The sequence below is a fragment of the Tursiops truncatus genome, chromosome 3 (assembly GCF_011762595.2).
Source record: "Tursiops truncatus isolate mTurTru1 chromosome 3, mTurTru1.mat.Y, whole genome shotgun sequence".
Taxonomy (NCBI): Eukaryota; Metazoa; Chordata; class Mammalia; order Artiodactyla; family Delphinidae; genus Tursiops; species Tursiops truncatus.
In genome coordinates this window covers 41,237,390-41,252,687 of record NC_047036.1, presented here as the reverse complement: position 1 = coordinate 41,252,687, position 15,298 = coordinate 41,237,390, and the positions used below count along the sequence as shown (strand labels likewise).

Sequence of the window (15,298 nt, the reverse complement as noted above, 5' to 3'; positions counted from 1 at the left end):
CCAGATCTCCTTTACTGGGCCAGTGCATCCATCTCCCAGCTGCTGCGGGTATTGGCTGCTAATGACTCACACCTGTACCCTTCTCCAGAGGCCTGCCCTTGGCTGACAGTAATTGCCTCAACCAAGTATGTTGGGGAGATTATGAGATCATGCCCCAGCCCCCTCTCCTGTTCCCCAGGGGTGGCTCAGAGCCAATGACTGTTCAGGGGTGTAACAGCCCAGCCCCCTTGCCTTTTGGATGGGGCAAATTCCGTGGTTCAGTCCACATTCTAGAACTGCTCATTGGATCAGACTGAGGCTAGATTTCTGAAACCAGATCTTCGTGTAGCTCCTTCCCGCATTCTGGCTTGCTTCTTTCACTCTTGTTTCTCCTGACAGCACTCTGTCTATACTCAGGTGTTTAAGAAATGCCGTCTCAGGCTCTGCATGTAGGGTACCTGACCTAATGTTGCTAATTTCAGTGCCCCTATTGTTTTCTTAGTTCCACCATCACTTATGCAACTAATTCCCTATATTAAATAATCTCTGGCTTAAATTTCCTCTCTTTGTTTTGTTTTCTTGGTTGGACCCTGCCTGATAGGCATTAACCCCGCTCATATCCCCTGTCTTTACATATTTTCGGTTGCTCAACATCAAATGCCCTTGTTCTTATTATGTCCCTGGTTATTTCTCACAGTATTTTGATGAATACCCCAGATTTTAGCATCTCAAAATAAGTTTCAAAGCCTGAGTCAATTACACCTTCCTCTTAGGATTGTTGTAAGAATTGTATGAGCTATTTTTTTTTTTTGAAAATACTTAGCTCTGTGCCTGGAATGTAGAAGTTCTTAATAAATGGTAGTTGTTTGGTTTATATTACTCTTGTAAGAGACTTGCCCAGTCTGGATAAGATGTCTCATCCTTTGTTCCCAGAGAACCCTAATAAGTTCCTTTATCACAGTGCTTTATTACTCTTTATTATAATCTTTGTTTTTTATTCTATTTCTCCCAGAAAAAACATGAGCTTCTCAGTGTCATCTAGTGGTATATTGACTCTCCAGGGGAAGAAAAGACCTGACAGATAGCTTTTGCTGATTTTTCTTGGTGAAAAATACTCCTACCCTGTCCATTTTCAAGCTACCAAAATGATGTCACTGAACAGTGTTGGGAAGAGACACACAATTGGCACACCAACTCCAGTCTCTACTCTGAATCCCTAACACTCAGCACAGTATATCTACCACAGGAGCTAGATGTTCAAGAGATGCCTAAAATATAGTTATTGAGTGGCCAGAACTTGATTATATGCCCTAAATTGGTGAAATTCCTTGATATCTAATTTTTGTTATGTAACCAATAACTTGTATTGGTTATATAAGTTCCCCCCCGCCCCCCCCGCAATACACACATATGCACAAAAATTGCCCATGCTATTCATGAATCAGAGAAAAGGAAGTATTCATCATGATGTGATGGGAAATACCCATGCCCTCCCTGGGCAAGTTGCCTACTAACTCAGACACAGATCTCAAGTTTGTGATTTGCTATACACATGAATGGAGCTTAGTCACTTCACCTCTCTTAGCCCCAGTTTCCTCAGAGTTGGAAGCCTAATTAGTGTATAATTTCATTTCCTCCTTCCCTCATTTTCCTCATTCCTGTATCAAACTTTGAGTTGTACATTATGCTAGATATTGGAAATATGACAAGGAATAAGACTTGGCCCTGGCTGAAGAGCATCTCAATATCTTTTTGTATGAACATCCCATCAGACTGAGGCCATGAGGTGTGCTCATTGCCAAATGGTGTTATGCAGATGTACCAAAGACCAAGATTGCACATCATTACAGACTTTAGCACTTTGACACATAAAGGTATTGTGCTAATAGTTTTAACTTTCTGGATAAATAAAAGAAGGCTGGCCTGATCAGTGTAAGCAGTTCTCAGAAAATGTCAACAAGATAATGTTAATGGTATGGAGAGAAGCCTTGGTGAACAGCTTGGTTATTCTGCTCCCTGAGTTAGGCTCAAACTCAGTCTATAGAGAGGGTAGTTTTTTCAGGACTATTAAGCAAAATCTGAAAACATTCTTTTGTGTTTAAGTCTAAGAAGTACTTATCCTGATTCTTTCTTCCATATTTTGATAAGAAAGGCATGAAGAATGACTCTTAAACTTTAGTGTTCTCCTTCAAGGCCATATCCACCCATTGGCTCTAATGCCTTTGTTCTCATCATCTGTGATCTCCGCACTTAATTTTTTTGTTGTTGTTTTGTTTTGTTTTTGCGGTAGGCGGGCCTCTCACTGTTGTGGCCTCTCTCGTGGCGGAGCACAGGCTCCGGACGCGCAGGCTCAGTGGCCATGGCTCACGGGCCCAGCCGCTCCGCGGCATGTGGGATCTTCCCGGACCGGGGCACAAACCCGTGTCCCCTGCATCGGCAGGTGGACTCTCAACCACTGCGCCACCAGGGAAGCCCCGCACTTAATTTTTAAAGCCGCATTGGTTTCCAATAGGAAATTACTGTTGGGAACTTTTTTCAGTTGCTGAAAGCTGTTTTTAAAAAGAGAATTTGTTTTGTTTTTGACAGGGGCTGATAATATCCGGAAATACTGGAGCCGCTACTACCAAGGATCTCAAGGGGTAATATTTGTATTAGACAGTGCCTCTTCAGAAGATGATTTAGAGACTGCTAGAAATGAACTGCACTCAGCTCTTCAGCACCCACAGTTATGCACTTTACCGTTTTTAATATTGGCCAATCATCAAGACAAGCCAGCCGCTCGATCAGTACAAGAGGTATGTCTCATTAAGGCAACAGCTCTTTGTCTGTCTTGTTTGTTGACTTTTGCTGCCATGTTGGAGTCTGAAAAGATTCCTGTAGTTGGAGATATGCTGGTTATACTGTTTTGCAACATGAAACCTAAGTTTTTTTAGAAAACAGAAAGCCTATATCAATCTGATAAAAATTATTATTCACACCCATAAACCCCACTTGGAGACCATAGATTTTTTTTTTTAACTGTTTAGCAAAAGTTAAAGGATTTCTAGGAATATATTTCTCATCTGTTTTAAAGGGCTAAAGGCCTGGTCATTTAACATTTTTTTTTTTTACCTCGACAGCTTACTTAGTTCATTCTTCTTTTCAAGGAATGCGTCGTGCGTATTACCATGCATCACTTGCCCTCAAATGTCGTGTTCTTGTCTCTCTGAAATGCTCACTGTGGACGAGAAGCAATGGGTCCTATTCTGTAATCAGCCAGGCTGAAAAGTGATGTCTTATCTTGCAAGTTCCATGCCAGCAAATACCTTTTAGTATGGACCCATTCTTTATCTTCCATATTTAATTTCATTTCTTAGCTTGTATCTTTCCTATAAAAGCATGAGACTAATTCTGGGCAGATAATCAGTGTCTCAGCAGAGTTTCTGATTCATGGTACTAAAGTAATAAGATATGTGAATAGCTTTCAAAACTTAAATTATAGTGAATGTTAACCTTAAGAATAGTGAAATCAAAACTTTTGATGTATTCCTTTACACCTGTAACTTTCAGGATATGTTCCATTACTTCCCCCACGCACCCCCCCCTTCAAAAATTGTGTGCTTCTTTTTTTTTTTTTTTTACATCTTTATTGGAGTATAATTGCTTTACAATGGTGTGTTAGTTTCTGCTTTATAACAAAGTGAATCAGTTATACATATACATATGTTCCCATATCTCTTCCCTCTTGCGTCTCCCTCCCTCCCACCCTCCCTATCCCACCCCTCTAGGTGGTCACAGAGCACCGAGCTGATCTCCCTGTGCTATGCGGCTGCTTCCCATTAGCTATCTACCTTACATTTGGTAGTGACAAAGTTGTGACAAAGCGAGAGAGAGGCATGGACATATATACACTACCAAACGTAAGGTAGATAGCTTGTGTGCTTCTTTTAGTGACTTCGGAATAATAGAAACCACATTGCCCTTTAGTCTGAAAATGGATGGGGAGCCCAGGACATAACATGTTCTAACTCCAGACTCTCTCCCACTTTGTGTGGGACCCATGGGCAAATAGCTTTGTCCCTGTGCCTGTCTTCTCACCTGTAAAATGGGAATAATGTGATTTTTTTAAAATGAAGAGTGAGTGGGATTAATTTGAAGTGTAGGAGGTACTGTATCTAGAGAATTGTCATTTATTTTAGAAAAGTAGTAAAGAAGACAAGGATTTCTTATTAAATAGAGCTTTAGAGCTTATGTGTATATTTCGTTGCCTCACTCAGAATTAAGTAGTTAGCACCTTTTTCCTTTGTAGATTTTGTGAAATACCTTATGGATAACATTAAGTGATTAAGATAAAAAGAGTAATACAAATCTATTTAGACAGTCATCAATGTGCAGATCTTCAGCGTTGTAATTGGGTGCCTTCCTGATCTGTTCTTAAGACCTCAGGTACATCTTTTAACTTCTTAGCACCAGTTTTTCTGTCTGTAAAGTGGATATAATAGTGTATAATGATGGGTAGTTATGAATGTTAGATTAGTTTATGTTTATAAGGTGCTTTGCTGAAAATGCATTAGTATTCTGAGATTCATTGTGGAAAATATAATTTTTTTTTTTTTGCTTTTTAATTTAAGAAACTTTTTATATGTTTCCATAGACATCAAAAAAAGAAACTAATGTGTTCTTTAAACCTAATATATGACCCATGGTAATCCTCCGTAGGAATTAAAGACTGCTACATTGAGTAAAGGAAGCTTTTAACAATTGATTGCTTTGGAGTGTGCCATGTGGGTGTTGGCTGGCTGTCTCTCCTCGGAAAAGGGCAACTATCTTTTTGTGATTCATCTTTTAGTAAGAAGAAGTTGTGAATGTAGAGTAATCATAGATATACTTTGAAAATTATTCTAAACTTGTATATACTGGAACATATGTGACTTTGACTTTTCCTTTTTACTCATATCCATTTTAAATGAACTTTCCTCAAAATTTTGACTTGTGATGGAATTTGCAAATACCATTTTGAGGACTGCTCTATGTAAAGCATTTTCCCTATGATTATATAAACACGTACTAGGCCAGGTGCATGTTAACATTTTAGACTGCCCTAATTGAATCCATGAACAAATTCCGTTGTAGATCTTGAACTTATCGAAACATAATGAAGTACTTAAACTTACTTTGGATTTGGGAGAGAAAGAAATGGAAGCTTCCTATTTTCCCCATTCCTTGAACAGCAGAGGTTTCTCAGTGTAGTTATTATGATGCTTTGCTGCAGTACTCCTAGGAATGTTTATACCTTATTGTTAGCCTAAAAATGGAATCTTAAACTTTTTTATAAATAGTAACCTCAAAATGGTTGGGAGTAGGCACGAGTAGAAGAGGAGATAGAAGATTGAGAAGTGAGCAAAGTTACGTGTTACTTGAAATATGTTGAGAAGTCGTCATCTGTTTATTACTTTCTTTCCTGATCCTAAAGGTATTATTACGTGCTGTGCACTGCTCTGTTGCTTATAAACATTTTTATTCATTTGTACCTGCTCATTTGTGTGCACTTTGTGGAATTTCCAAATACTAAAAAGATGGTGTTTTACTCTGCAGAATACCTGTGAATTGTAGGTAAAATTCTGTTCTTTCAGAATCAGGGAAAATGCATTCAGTTTACCAAGAAGCACAGAACAATTCTTTGATGCAGTTAAGAAAAGACGAGGCATAGAGGCTTGTTGATTCTTCCCCTCCTCCCATTGAAATTATTACATTTTGTGCTTAATGCATTATGCAGAAATTTTGCAATTATTTATCCTGTCACTGGAGTAAAACTTTAAGAATTCATTTATCATTTAATGAGGATATCAGGTTACCACTGAGCTTAGAAGCTGGTAGGAGCCGGTGAAATCCAAAGGAGAAAGCTGAATTATCACTTGGATTCCAACAGAGGATGAAAATCATCAGGAAGTTATGTATTTAGTTCCCTCCTCTATGATGTGAGTTTTGCTAGGTTTGTGTTGAGAAGTAAGTTAAGATAGGAACAATGGTTAAAATTGCTATGTAACCCACTGACAGAGGGCAACATGCCCAATTATTTTGTTGCCCTTTTAGAAAGCAAGTGGAGTCTTGTGCATTGCATAGTTTCCCTTTCTGTGATATACCTACCTGGCAATGACCTGTGTTTAACTTACCAGAATTTTAAGATTTTATGCCTTGAGACTCAATAGTAGAAACATGTTTTTTTAACAAATAAGCTTTTTTTTTTTTGTAATAACAGAACACTGGGAAAAAGAACACCCTTTACATACTGTCTGAAAGCCAAGCAGTTCTTGCAACAGATGTTTGTTGTATTCACTTTAGGGAGGTGTAGTTACCACAGTTTTCCAGAATTTACTCATATCAACTATTTTCCTCTGTAGAAAACATAATATGAAAATCTATAATTATGTCAAGTGACCCACTTGATTCATTAGGGAAAATTCTGGTCTAATATAAATGATAAAGCTTTCTAAAACGAGAATCCTCTTAAGGGTAAATAGATTGGTTTTTTATTTGTATTGAATTGTAATTGTATCTAATTTGTTTTACAGCTCCCATAGGAGAGCATACTTCAGTTCTGAAGTTATTTAATAGATCAGGAGGATTTTATGAGAAGTTAAGTTGATAGAGTAGCCAATAAAAGTAATCCTGTTTTCCCTCGACACAGTTGCTGATTGCGATTCTTTTACCTCCTAGCTTTTTCACATCTTATTCTCATTTTATTGGGCATTACCATGTCTTAGAAAATAACACATTTTGTCAACATGAAAGAAATAGTTTATCCTTTCAGCAATCTAATCTGATTTGATATTCATTCATCTCCTTAATCCAAAAGTATTTAACTTTTTCAGAAATAATACATCAAAAATATTGAGTTAACTTGAATATTTTATATTAAAGCCAATATTAAGGAATATGAAAGCTAACACAACATTGTAAATCAACTGTACTTCAATTTAAAAAATGTAAAAAAGGATGAAAACTGTGAAACAGAATTTTGAAGTAGAATTATAAGGTCAGATGACACTATTTGGTTCCATGGCTCATTCATTGTAGCATAGGAAAATCCAGCTTGTAAATTAGGATGTCAGCATTAAAGTTGAGATTTGTAATCAGGCATTTCTCAGTTGTTGCTCAATTGTAATTTAGTTCGTTATTGTGATGTACGTAGAATTGGTGTTCTATTTGAGAAGAATAGAAGAGTATTTGTATTTCTGTCATGATATAAACATTACTTTTTTAGACCATGTTTTGTTTTGATTATCAATATTCATGTTTTTTGAATAGTACTTTCAGTATTCACCATGTCATGAATAGTTTATCTAGTTCTCACTTCTTAGTCTAGACATTTTCTGGAAGAGAGTGCTAATATATGTTTTATGTTGTTTAACTAGTACATTTAAATACAATTACTTCTTGTTTATAGATAATTATTTCTACGTCGTGTACTTTTCCCCTTTCCTACAAAGGGCCAGAGAGAGTTTTGCAAGATTGAAATTTTTGGACACTGTTTGTCTGTAAATAATCCACTAGTTTAAAATTTCTATATTTACACTGCTTGACAGGAGAGCTGTTCTTTTCTGGTAGTTCTATGAAGTAATGAATATCATCTCTGATTTTACATGACAAATCTTTTATTAGAAGTGCAAAGCAGTGTTTAAATCACATAAAATCTCAGCGTAATTTAATATTACTTTCTGTATATGGAGAGAAATGAGTGTGTTTGTGCGCGTGTGTGGTATAGTCATTGTAAAGTGTCGTATACTTTAAATCTTAAGAGTCTTCCAAATATCTTGACCTGCTTCTTGGCAGCATTTTAGAATACTGATTCTATTTCAGTATTGAAATAGGTATGAACAGTGTACATACCCATTGTGTGAGCAGTTTGAAAACTCCCTTATAGGATGTACACTTATCCTAAAGTGATATAAGAGATACAACTTATTTTTTGTCCATTCCTTACAGATGTACTCCATTCTGTTACAGTTTAATCTTGGGGAAACAATGAGAGCGTTTGGAAGTTAGTTTTCCATTGAATGACTCAGTGATCTCTTGAAACTGTTTACTCACTTGCAAGAGAAGCTGAAATCGCAATCATTTCAGTAGTTAATTACAAAAGTGTCATTATTATAGAGCAACTTTTAGAGACTACTTGAAACAGCCAGAATATTTTATTTATTGTAATTAAAAAAATAAATTTATTTATTTATTTACTTATTTGTTTGTTTATTTATTTATGGCTGCGTTGGGTCTTCGTTGCTACGTGCTGGCTTTCTCTAGTTGAGGTGAGCAGAGGCTACTCTTCGTTGTGGTGCGTGGGCTTCTCGTTGCAGTGGCATCTCTTGTTGCGGAGCATGGGCTCTAGGTGCGTGGGCTTCAGTAGTTGTGGCACGCGAGCTCAGTAGTTGTGGCTCGTGGGCCCTAGAGTACGGGCTCGATAGTTGTGGTACACGGGCTTAGTTGCTCTGCGGCATGTGGGATCTTCCTGGACCAGGGCTCGAACCCATGTCTCCTGCATTGGCAGGCAGATTCTTAACCACTGTGCCACCAGGAAGTCCCTTTTTGTATTTTGATGTGTTTTTTCTTTTTATATGCATTCCTTGAAAAAAAATTAATTTGCATATTTGATTTCATTGATTCTAAATCTAGTCATCTTGATCTCACCATTCTAGGGAGCCCTGTATACCTGTGTTTCTTGCATCCACCAGGCAATATGATGAGAATATGCCCTGCCCACTGAAAACTAAAGAAATTCCCATTAACAAATATGTTACATAAGAAAGGTCCCTTCTATCAAGAAAATTGTTTAGGTGGGATAACAAAGTAATACATTTGAAAATATAAAGTGTATATGCAAAACGAATTCATTATGTTCTTTTATAAAACCCCCATTTCTTTCCACTTTCTTCCTTTATTCAGTCACATGCATATCTTCATTTTCTGTAAAGCTGGCAAGTTTTGGAACTTCTTCCAATTCTTACTTTCCTCCTCCAGACCGTTTAGTGCCCAGCTCTCTCACCTGTAGTACTTTTCAGAATTCCCTGGTTGCTTACATTCCCACATCTCCTCCCTTCCTCCCTTCCTTCCTATCCCCCAACACAGACCAGAAAGAACAGACTTCCTTTCTGTTTTTCACAATACCCATATTAAAAATCAGTGTTATCTTCTAATTCCTGCTAGAAGCAAATGAAACACCACAGATTTAACAGGTTAATGTGCTTGAGAATTGAATTCCCTTTTCTTTTCTCTGTCATTTCATCTACTCACTATTCCTGTTGCCGTAGGAAAACCACCTAAAGCTTATGTGTCGCAACAAGTTTTCCTGGATACCAATGACTGAGATAGATGCCCTCCTTGTGACTTCCCAAGGCATCCTGGTCTTATCCTAATCATAAAGATTAGAATTAATTGCCTATTAACTTTTCTGTCTACCCTTCAAGATTGCAAGCTACTTGCCGGACAGGAGTTCTTGTTGGTTTATGTCTCTGTGCTCACTATATGTTGTTTGAATGAGCACTACCTCTGAGTCTTTCTGTATGTGCTTCCCTGTTGGCTTAATGCCATCAGCTTTGTCTAGATTTCCCTACTCTCCTTTTACTCAGTATGAGTCATCTATTTCCATCCTTGAATATAAAAATTTTCCTTTTCCTCTGCATCAAACCCTGACCTTTGAATATTGCTCACGAGCCACATCTTCTATGAAACCTCACCACTCCAACCATGTTAATAGTGTTTAAAAGCTTCAATCTGTTAACTACCATATTTACAAAAGTTTGTTTTAATGTCTTTTTATGTATTTATATTTGTTCACTTGAGGACTTTGCTTACAACAGGTTACTGTTTTCTTCCCAAGTCCCTCATAAGAAGTGAGGACATCCTGCCTGAATAATATTATTTTAATATGTTTTTATTAATTGCCTGTCTTTTAACCACATAGAGCTTAGTTCACTTGCTAGCATCACAAACTGTCTTTTACTGTTTATATTTCTCATGTGGAGGCTGGTATGATACATGGTGAAACTCTATGGGAACATAATTGAGATGATTTTAAAGCAATGTATTCAAGTTAATAAAAACAAATTTAGCTGTGTAAATTAATAAAAGTATTTGTTACATTTGTGAAACTTAGAAGGATTTTTAAAATTCTTACATTTAACAGTTTTTCTTCTATAAATATTTTACAATAATGAACCATAACTAATACAGTTAGAGTTTGATTTTATCCAAACAATATTATTTTAATTCTTCGTTATTTGAAGCAATATGTATTTGATTGGTTGTACTGGTGAACTTCACCCTTTATATCTGTATTTCAATTTTGTAGTTTGTAAAAATAAGTATTTGATTAACTCTCATTCAGCAAAGGCAACAAATGATTCTGAGGCAAAAGTTTCCAGAATCATTTCCTTGGTTCTTAGTTTTATTTATTTATTTCATTTGCAAAGAAACTCAGTTACTACACATTCCAGAGCTTACAAAGTTAATAAAACATTTGTCGAGTTAAATTTATTTCAAAATAGACTCATAGTTAATGCCAGTAAGGTGCTTTGAAGATAAAAAGCACAATAAGTGTTAGTTATTATCATTATGATAATTATTATCATTATTATTATTACATAGTGTCTGCCTAAAAATACCTTTGGTTACTCTGGGATGGCTGCAACTAATGAGAGGGGTTAATCTGCTGGGTCTTATCCAGAACTAAGGATTTGAGACTTAATACACTAAAGGTTTTTTGTTTGTTTGTTTCCTAAATAGATCAAGAGATATGTTTGTTTATTCTCTTCTCTAAAGAAAAATAAACTTCCTCTAGTGCAGAACCATCAGAATTCATTTTGAATCGCTTGAATATTTTCTTTATATAATCTCTCAAGAGATGTCTGAGGATAGGTTTTCTGAAAAGGGTCTAAAAACATAGGCATTGATTTCTAAATAGTCAGAACCCTTTATTTCTTAACTATTTCTCAGTTGTATAAGAGCTCAAATTTATAATTTGTATGTACTAAAAAAATAGAGCACGATTCTAGGAAGAAAATATGAGAGCTTAATTCTTATTACAAAAATGAAAAATTACGCCTTTGGGAAGTTACAAAAATAACAACTAATTACATAAATTAACTCCAGTGAGAGTATTTTACAGCGATTCTTTAGATTATTCTTTATAAAGAAGACTTCAAGATTAAGCTAAATTCCTTGCAAGGTACTGCAAAGATTGTCATCCCATATCAGACATAAGGGAAGTAGTGAAACATTTTAACAGGCAGATGTATGAAAGTCACATGTATACCAAGCCTCATAATCAGAAAGACATTAGTGACATGTCTGAAGAAGACATTCCCTAATATTATTGCAAATTAAATAAGAAAAGACCTCAAGAGAATGAAAAGAGAAAAGGTGCCTGGAGCCAATGAATTACAATTGACAACCTAAAGGCACTTGAAGAACCAATTGCTAGAGTGATTGCAAAGCTATTCATAGTGTGCAGCAGACAGAGCACAGCCAAAAGCTGGAACAATGCCTCCAGTTCAGCAATATTGCTTCAAAAGAATGGAAAGAGGGGAACGGGAAGAGCCACTGACCCTGAGACCAATTTCCAGGCAGCTGCACAAACTATATACTGTAATTAAAGGTTTCGACCAGTAATCACAGCGAAGCCAGACTACAGAAAGTCTAGGGAAGCAGCAAGGTTTATAATGAGGCAGACATCCTTAACTTAAAACATGGAAAAAGCAGGTAAGAAAACCAGTCCATTTCTGGCAGTGACTTTGAAAAGCTCGGCTGTGGTAGCACAAATATGAAAATCATGTATTTTTAGACTTCCTCCTGTAAGAACAAAAACACGTAATGAAAGATACCTGCTTTCATCTGTTGAGATGAATAGACTACTCTGCTGCTCAGAAACAGGCATTTTCTCCTTGCCACTTTAGTTTTTTTCTTTACCTATGAATTGCATGTGCCTTTGATGAAAACAATGAACTAGACGTGGGCAATGGTACAGACAATAGACTGAATGGTGCTTAGAAGTGGCCACTCTTCCAATGAGCCTGGGCTCTGGTAGAAAAGAACTCATCCGCACCTGAGTAATTTGTCTATAGAACCTCTTCTACCTTTTGTTCACTGGTGTCTAGACTCATTCTTTTTCTTTCTTTAGTAATACCTCTTTATGTAGAATTCCATATGCAGCCACAACTCTCTTATTTAAATGTTCACATACCCACTTTGAGTATTCGTTTCTTGAGAAAAGGGGTATCTAGTGGTTCAAATGCAGGTAAGGTGCAGACTTTCAGTACAAACAACAAGGTGTTCTTACAAGAGTCGAATGAATAAAACTAGCATCTCCGTTTGCAGGCACTGCATAGTTCCTTCCAGACTGGGCCTATTAAGGTCTTTAACTTCATTACTAGAAATTCTGAAATACAAATTTCATATAAATCCTTGACCAAAATTTTAAAAAAAAGAACATCTACAAGTTTTCTACTCGTATGTAAAGAAAAAGATTCAAGTAGAATTTCATTTTGTTTTATTTAGGCTTACAATTAAACATATTCAAGTGTCTGAACTCATTAGTGTGTGTATAGACTGACTGAGTTTAGTTCATTCCACACCTGAAATAAGATTATGGAGCTTGAAAAGAATGCTTGTAAAGAATGTTTTGACAGTAAATAGCTCCATAAAATAACTGGAATTGTTTTCATAAGTGATAAGTAAAATCACTTGAGCCTTATGGGAAGAAGGTTCTATGTATGAACTGTGAAATAATTTGGATGTTGCATAGAATGATATAATTTTAACATGGAGAATATGTAATATATTATTTATTTTTAGACTGTAGTTTTGACTGATAATTTGTCAAGCCAAAAGAAGTCTTTACTGAAAGGGGCCAGAGTGGAAAATCTGGGTAACTTGTGTGTAGCTTAGACAGGAGAACAAAGAAATAATGAAATGAAAATAAGAGCTTGGCAGGGGAATCCTTAGAGAACAGCTGGTTGAAGATTGCAATTGTTAACAGTGCTATAAAAGAAAGATATTCTGTCATCATGATCTAGCACACTGCGTTGAGGAGAAGATTGAGTGAGTAATCATTAGAGGGATCCTGAAAAAATAAACCAAAAAAGATCTTGAGATAGAGGTATAATCAATATGCAGTAAGTAGTATCATTGATACTGTTATTATTGTTATTACTGTTATGCAAAAGCAGATCATATGCCCAGACAAATGCCGCGATTTTCCAAAACATAAAAACATAAATTCTTAAGAAAGAACACCTTTCTTTCTTGTTATATATATTTACATTTTACTCAGTTCTAATATAGTTTCATTTAAAATGGTACTTGTCAAACTTATTGGAAAGTGAAGTCTAAATATTTGAATTATTTAAATGTGTAGGTAGAGATTCGTAAGTGTAAAAATTGTTTCTGCAGGTTTGGAGCAATAAAAAATGATCGACCTGATGTTTTTTCTTTAAAGCTCAAGTCTTGATATCTTTCTGTTTTTTCTTAATAATAGCTTTTAATGATTTTTATATTAATACGCAAACAAGCTCATTTTTTTTTAGGTGAAAAGGGAAAACAGACTTTTAACATGAGGTCACTAGATTGCTTGAGCCTGTTATAGTTAACAGAAATTTTTAATTAATATAGCTATCTCTTTTACACTTTACAAAAAGCTCTCTCCGTCTTTTTTTTTTCTGTCTTTTAAACTTTATCAGCACAGTTTTCTGCCCTAGGGAAGTACCATCTTTCTGTAACGATTCTCAATGGGCAATGCCCTTTAATTATTTAGAACATTAGTTCTAGCAGTGTTGATGCACAAAGTATAGAATATTTTGTTGAATCTGCACTAACTCCATACGAGGCTCTAGACATTGCTTTTTTTGGTAAAACACTAGCTACAAATCTGTGTTTTTGTAGTTTCATCTGTTAAAAAGGGAATATATAAAAATTGTAATTCCTTTAGTACTTGTTTACTTGTTCTTGTTTGGATTCTAGTGAGTCAAGATTTTGTCATATGGTTCTTTAGCCGTGGTAAAGCTGAACTGAAAAATGTGTGCTATTAAAAATGTCATATCTTTAAGATGTTTAAGCAAGGGATATGGCTGTAATTCCTGGATTTACTTTCACTGAAATTATTTTTAGAACAACAGCTCTTCTCTGGCTCAGTCTGAACACGAATATGGACAAGTTTATAAGGAATTGTAGTTAAGATTACTTGACCCATTCTCTGTCAATTAAGATTATATGACTAACATCCTATAGAAAATGTATGTCTATCATTTTCACTTGGATCTCCATGGAATATTACATAATCTTTAAAAATCTATTTTAATTAATAATCTGAATAATTAATAAAACCACATAGTATATACTTTTAAGAGGGTACAAAAAAGTATACAGTGAAAAGTATTCTCTTTACTCCTCATGAGCCCTGTTCCACTCTAATCTATAACTCTCAGTCTTCAGCCAGCCTACATTATTATAAAACTTTGAATAGCAAAAGGCTAGAAACACCAACCTAATGCATTTTGCTTAACATAATGAAATATGAACTATACATTAATGAACGTAATTATATTAAAGCTAGTACTTCTCATATAATAGCAGTAAAATGTTACAATTATTTCAAGAAAATTAATTTTAGTAGTTCATTCTCTAGATTATTACCATGAGTTTTAAGCAGTTTATTAAGTCAAATTAGCAAAACTCCAATTCTGATTACACGAGAAAGATATATTTGATTGTATGAAGATATGTATCCAAGGAGTCATACTCAAATTACTTAAATTATGAAAATTTCAAACAGGGACTTCCCTGGTGGCACAGTGGTTAAGAATCCACCTGCCAATGCAGGGGACATGGGTTCGATCCCTGGTCTGGGAAGATCCCACATGCTGCGGAACATCTAAGCCCATGCACCACAACTACTGAGCCCGTGTGCCACAACTACTGAAGCCCGCATGCCTAGAGCCCGTGCTCCACAAAAAGAGAAGCCACTGCAATGAGAAGCCCGCACACCACAATGAAGAGTAGCCCCCACTCGCTGCAACTAGAGAAAGCCCGCGCACAGCAACGAAGACCCAACGCAGCCACAAATTTAAAAAAAGAAAAAGAAAATTTCAAACATACAGATAAGTACAGAAGATAATATAACAGAAAAATTCATCCACCCAACACCCAGATTTAGCAAATATTAATATTTTTACCATATTTGTTTCAGAGCTTTTCTTTAAAGAAACAAATCATTAAACATGCGTTTAAAGGCCTTTGCCCTCAGTTCTTCAGAAGTGAGTCTGTGTTCCAGGGCATGACTGTGCCGTAGTTT

At 35.9% G+C, this 15,298-nt stretch overlaps 1 protein-coding gene across 9 annotated transcripts in view; it reads left to right on the top strand.

The window, feature by feature from the left end:
- Positions 1-15,298, top strand: part of ARL15 (ARF like GTPase 15) — a 409,746-nt gene that overhangs the window by 191,097 nt on the left and 203,351 nt on the right. For all 9 annotated transcript variants that reach the window (XR_012330672.1, XM_073802108.1, XM_073802107.1 and 6 more), the window contains one exon: positions 2,566-2,774. Coding sequence is in view for 8 of the 9 variants with exons in the window: in XM_073802108.1 (XP_073658209.1) it covers positions 2,566-2,774 (209 nt within the window). In the remaining variant the exon portion in view is untranslated. The remainder of the gene's footprint in view (positions 1-2,565; positions 2,775-15,298) is intronic.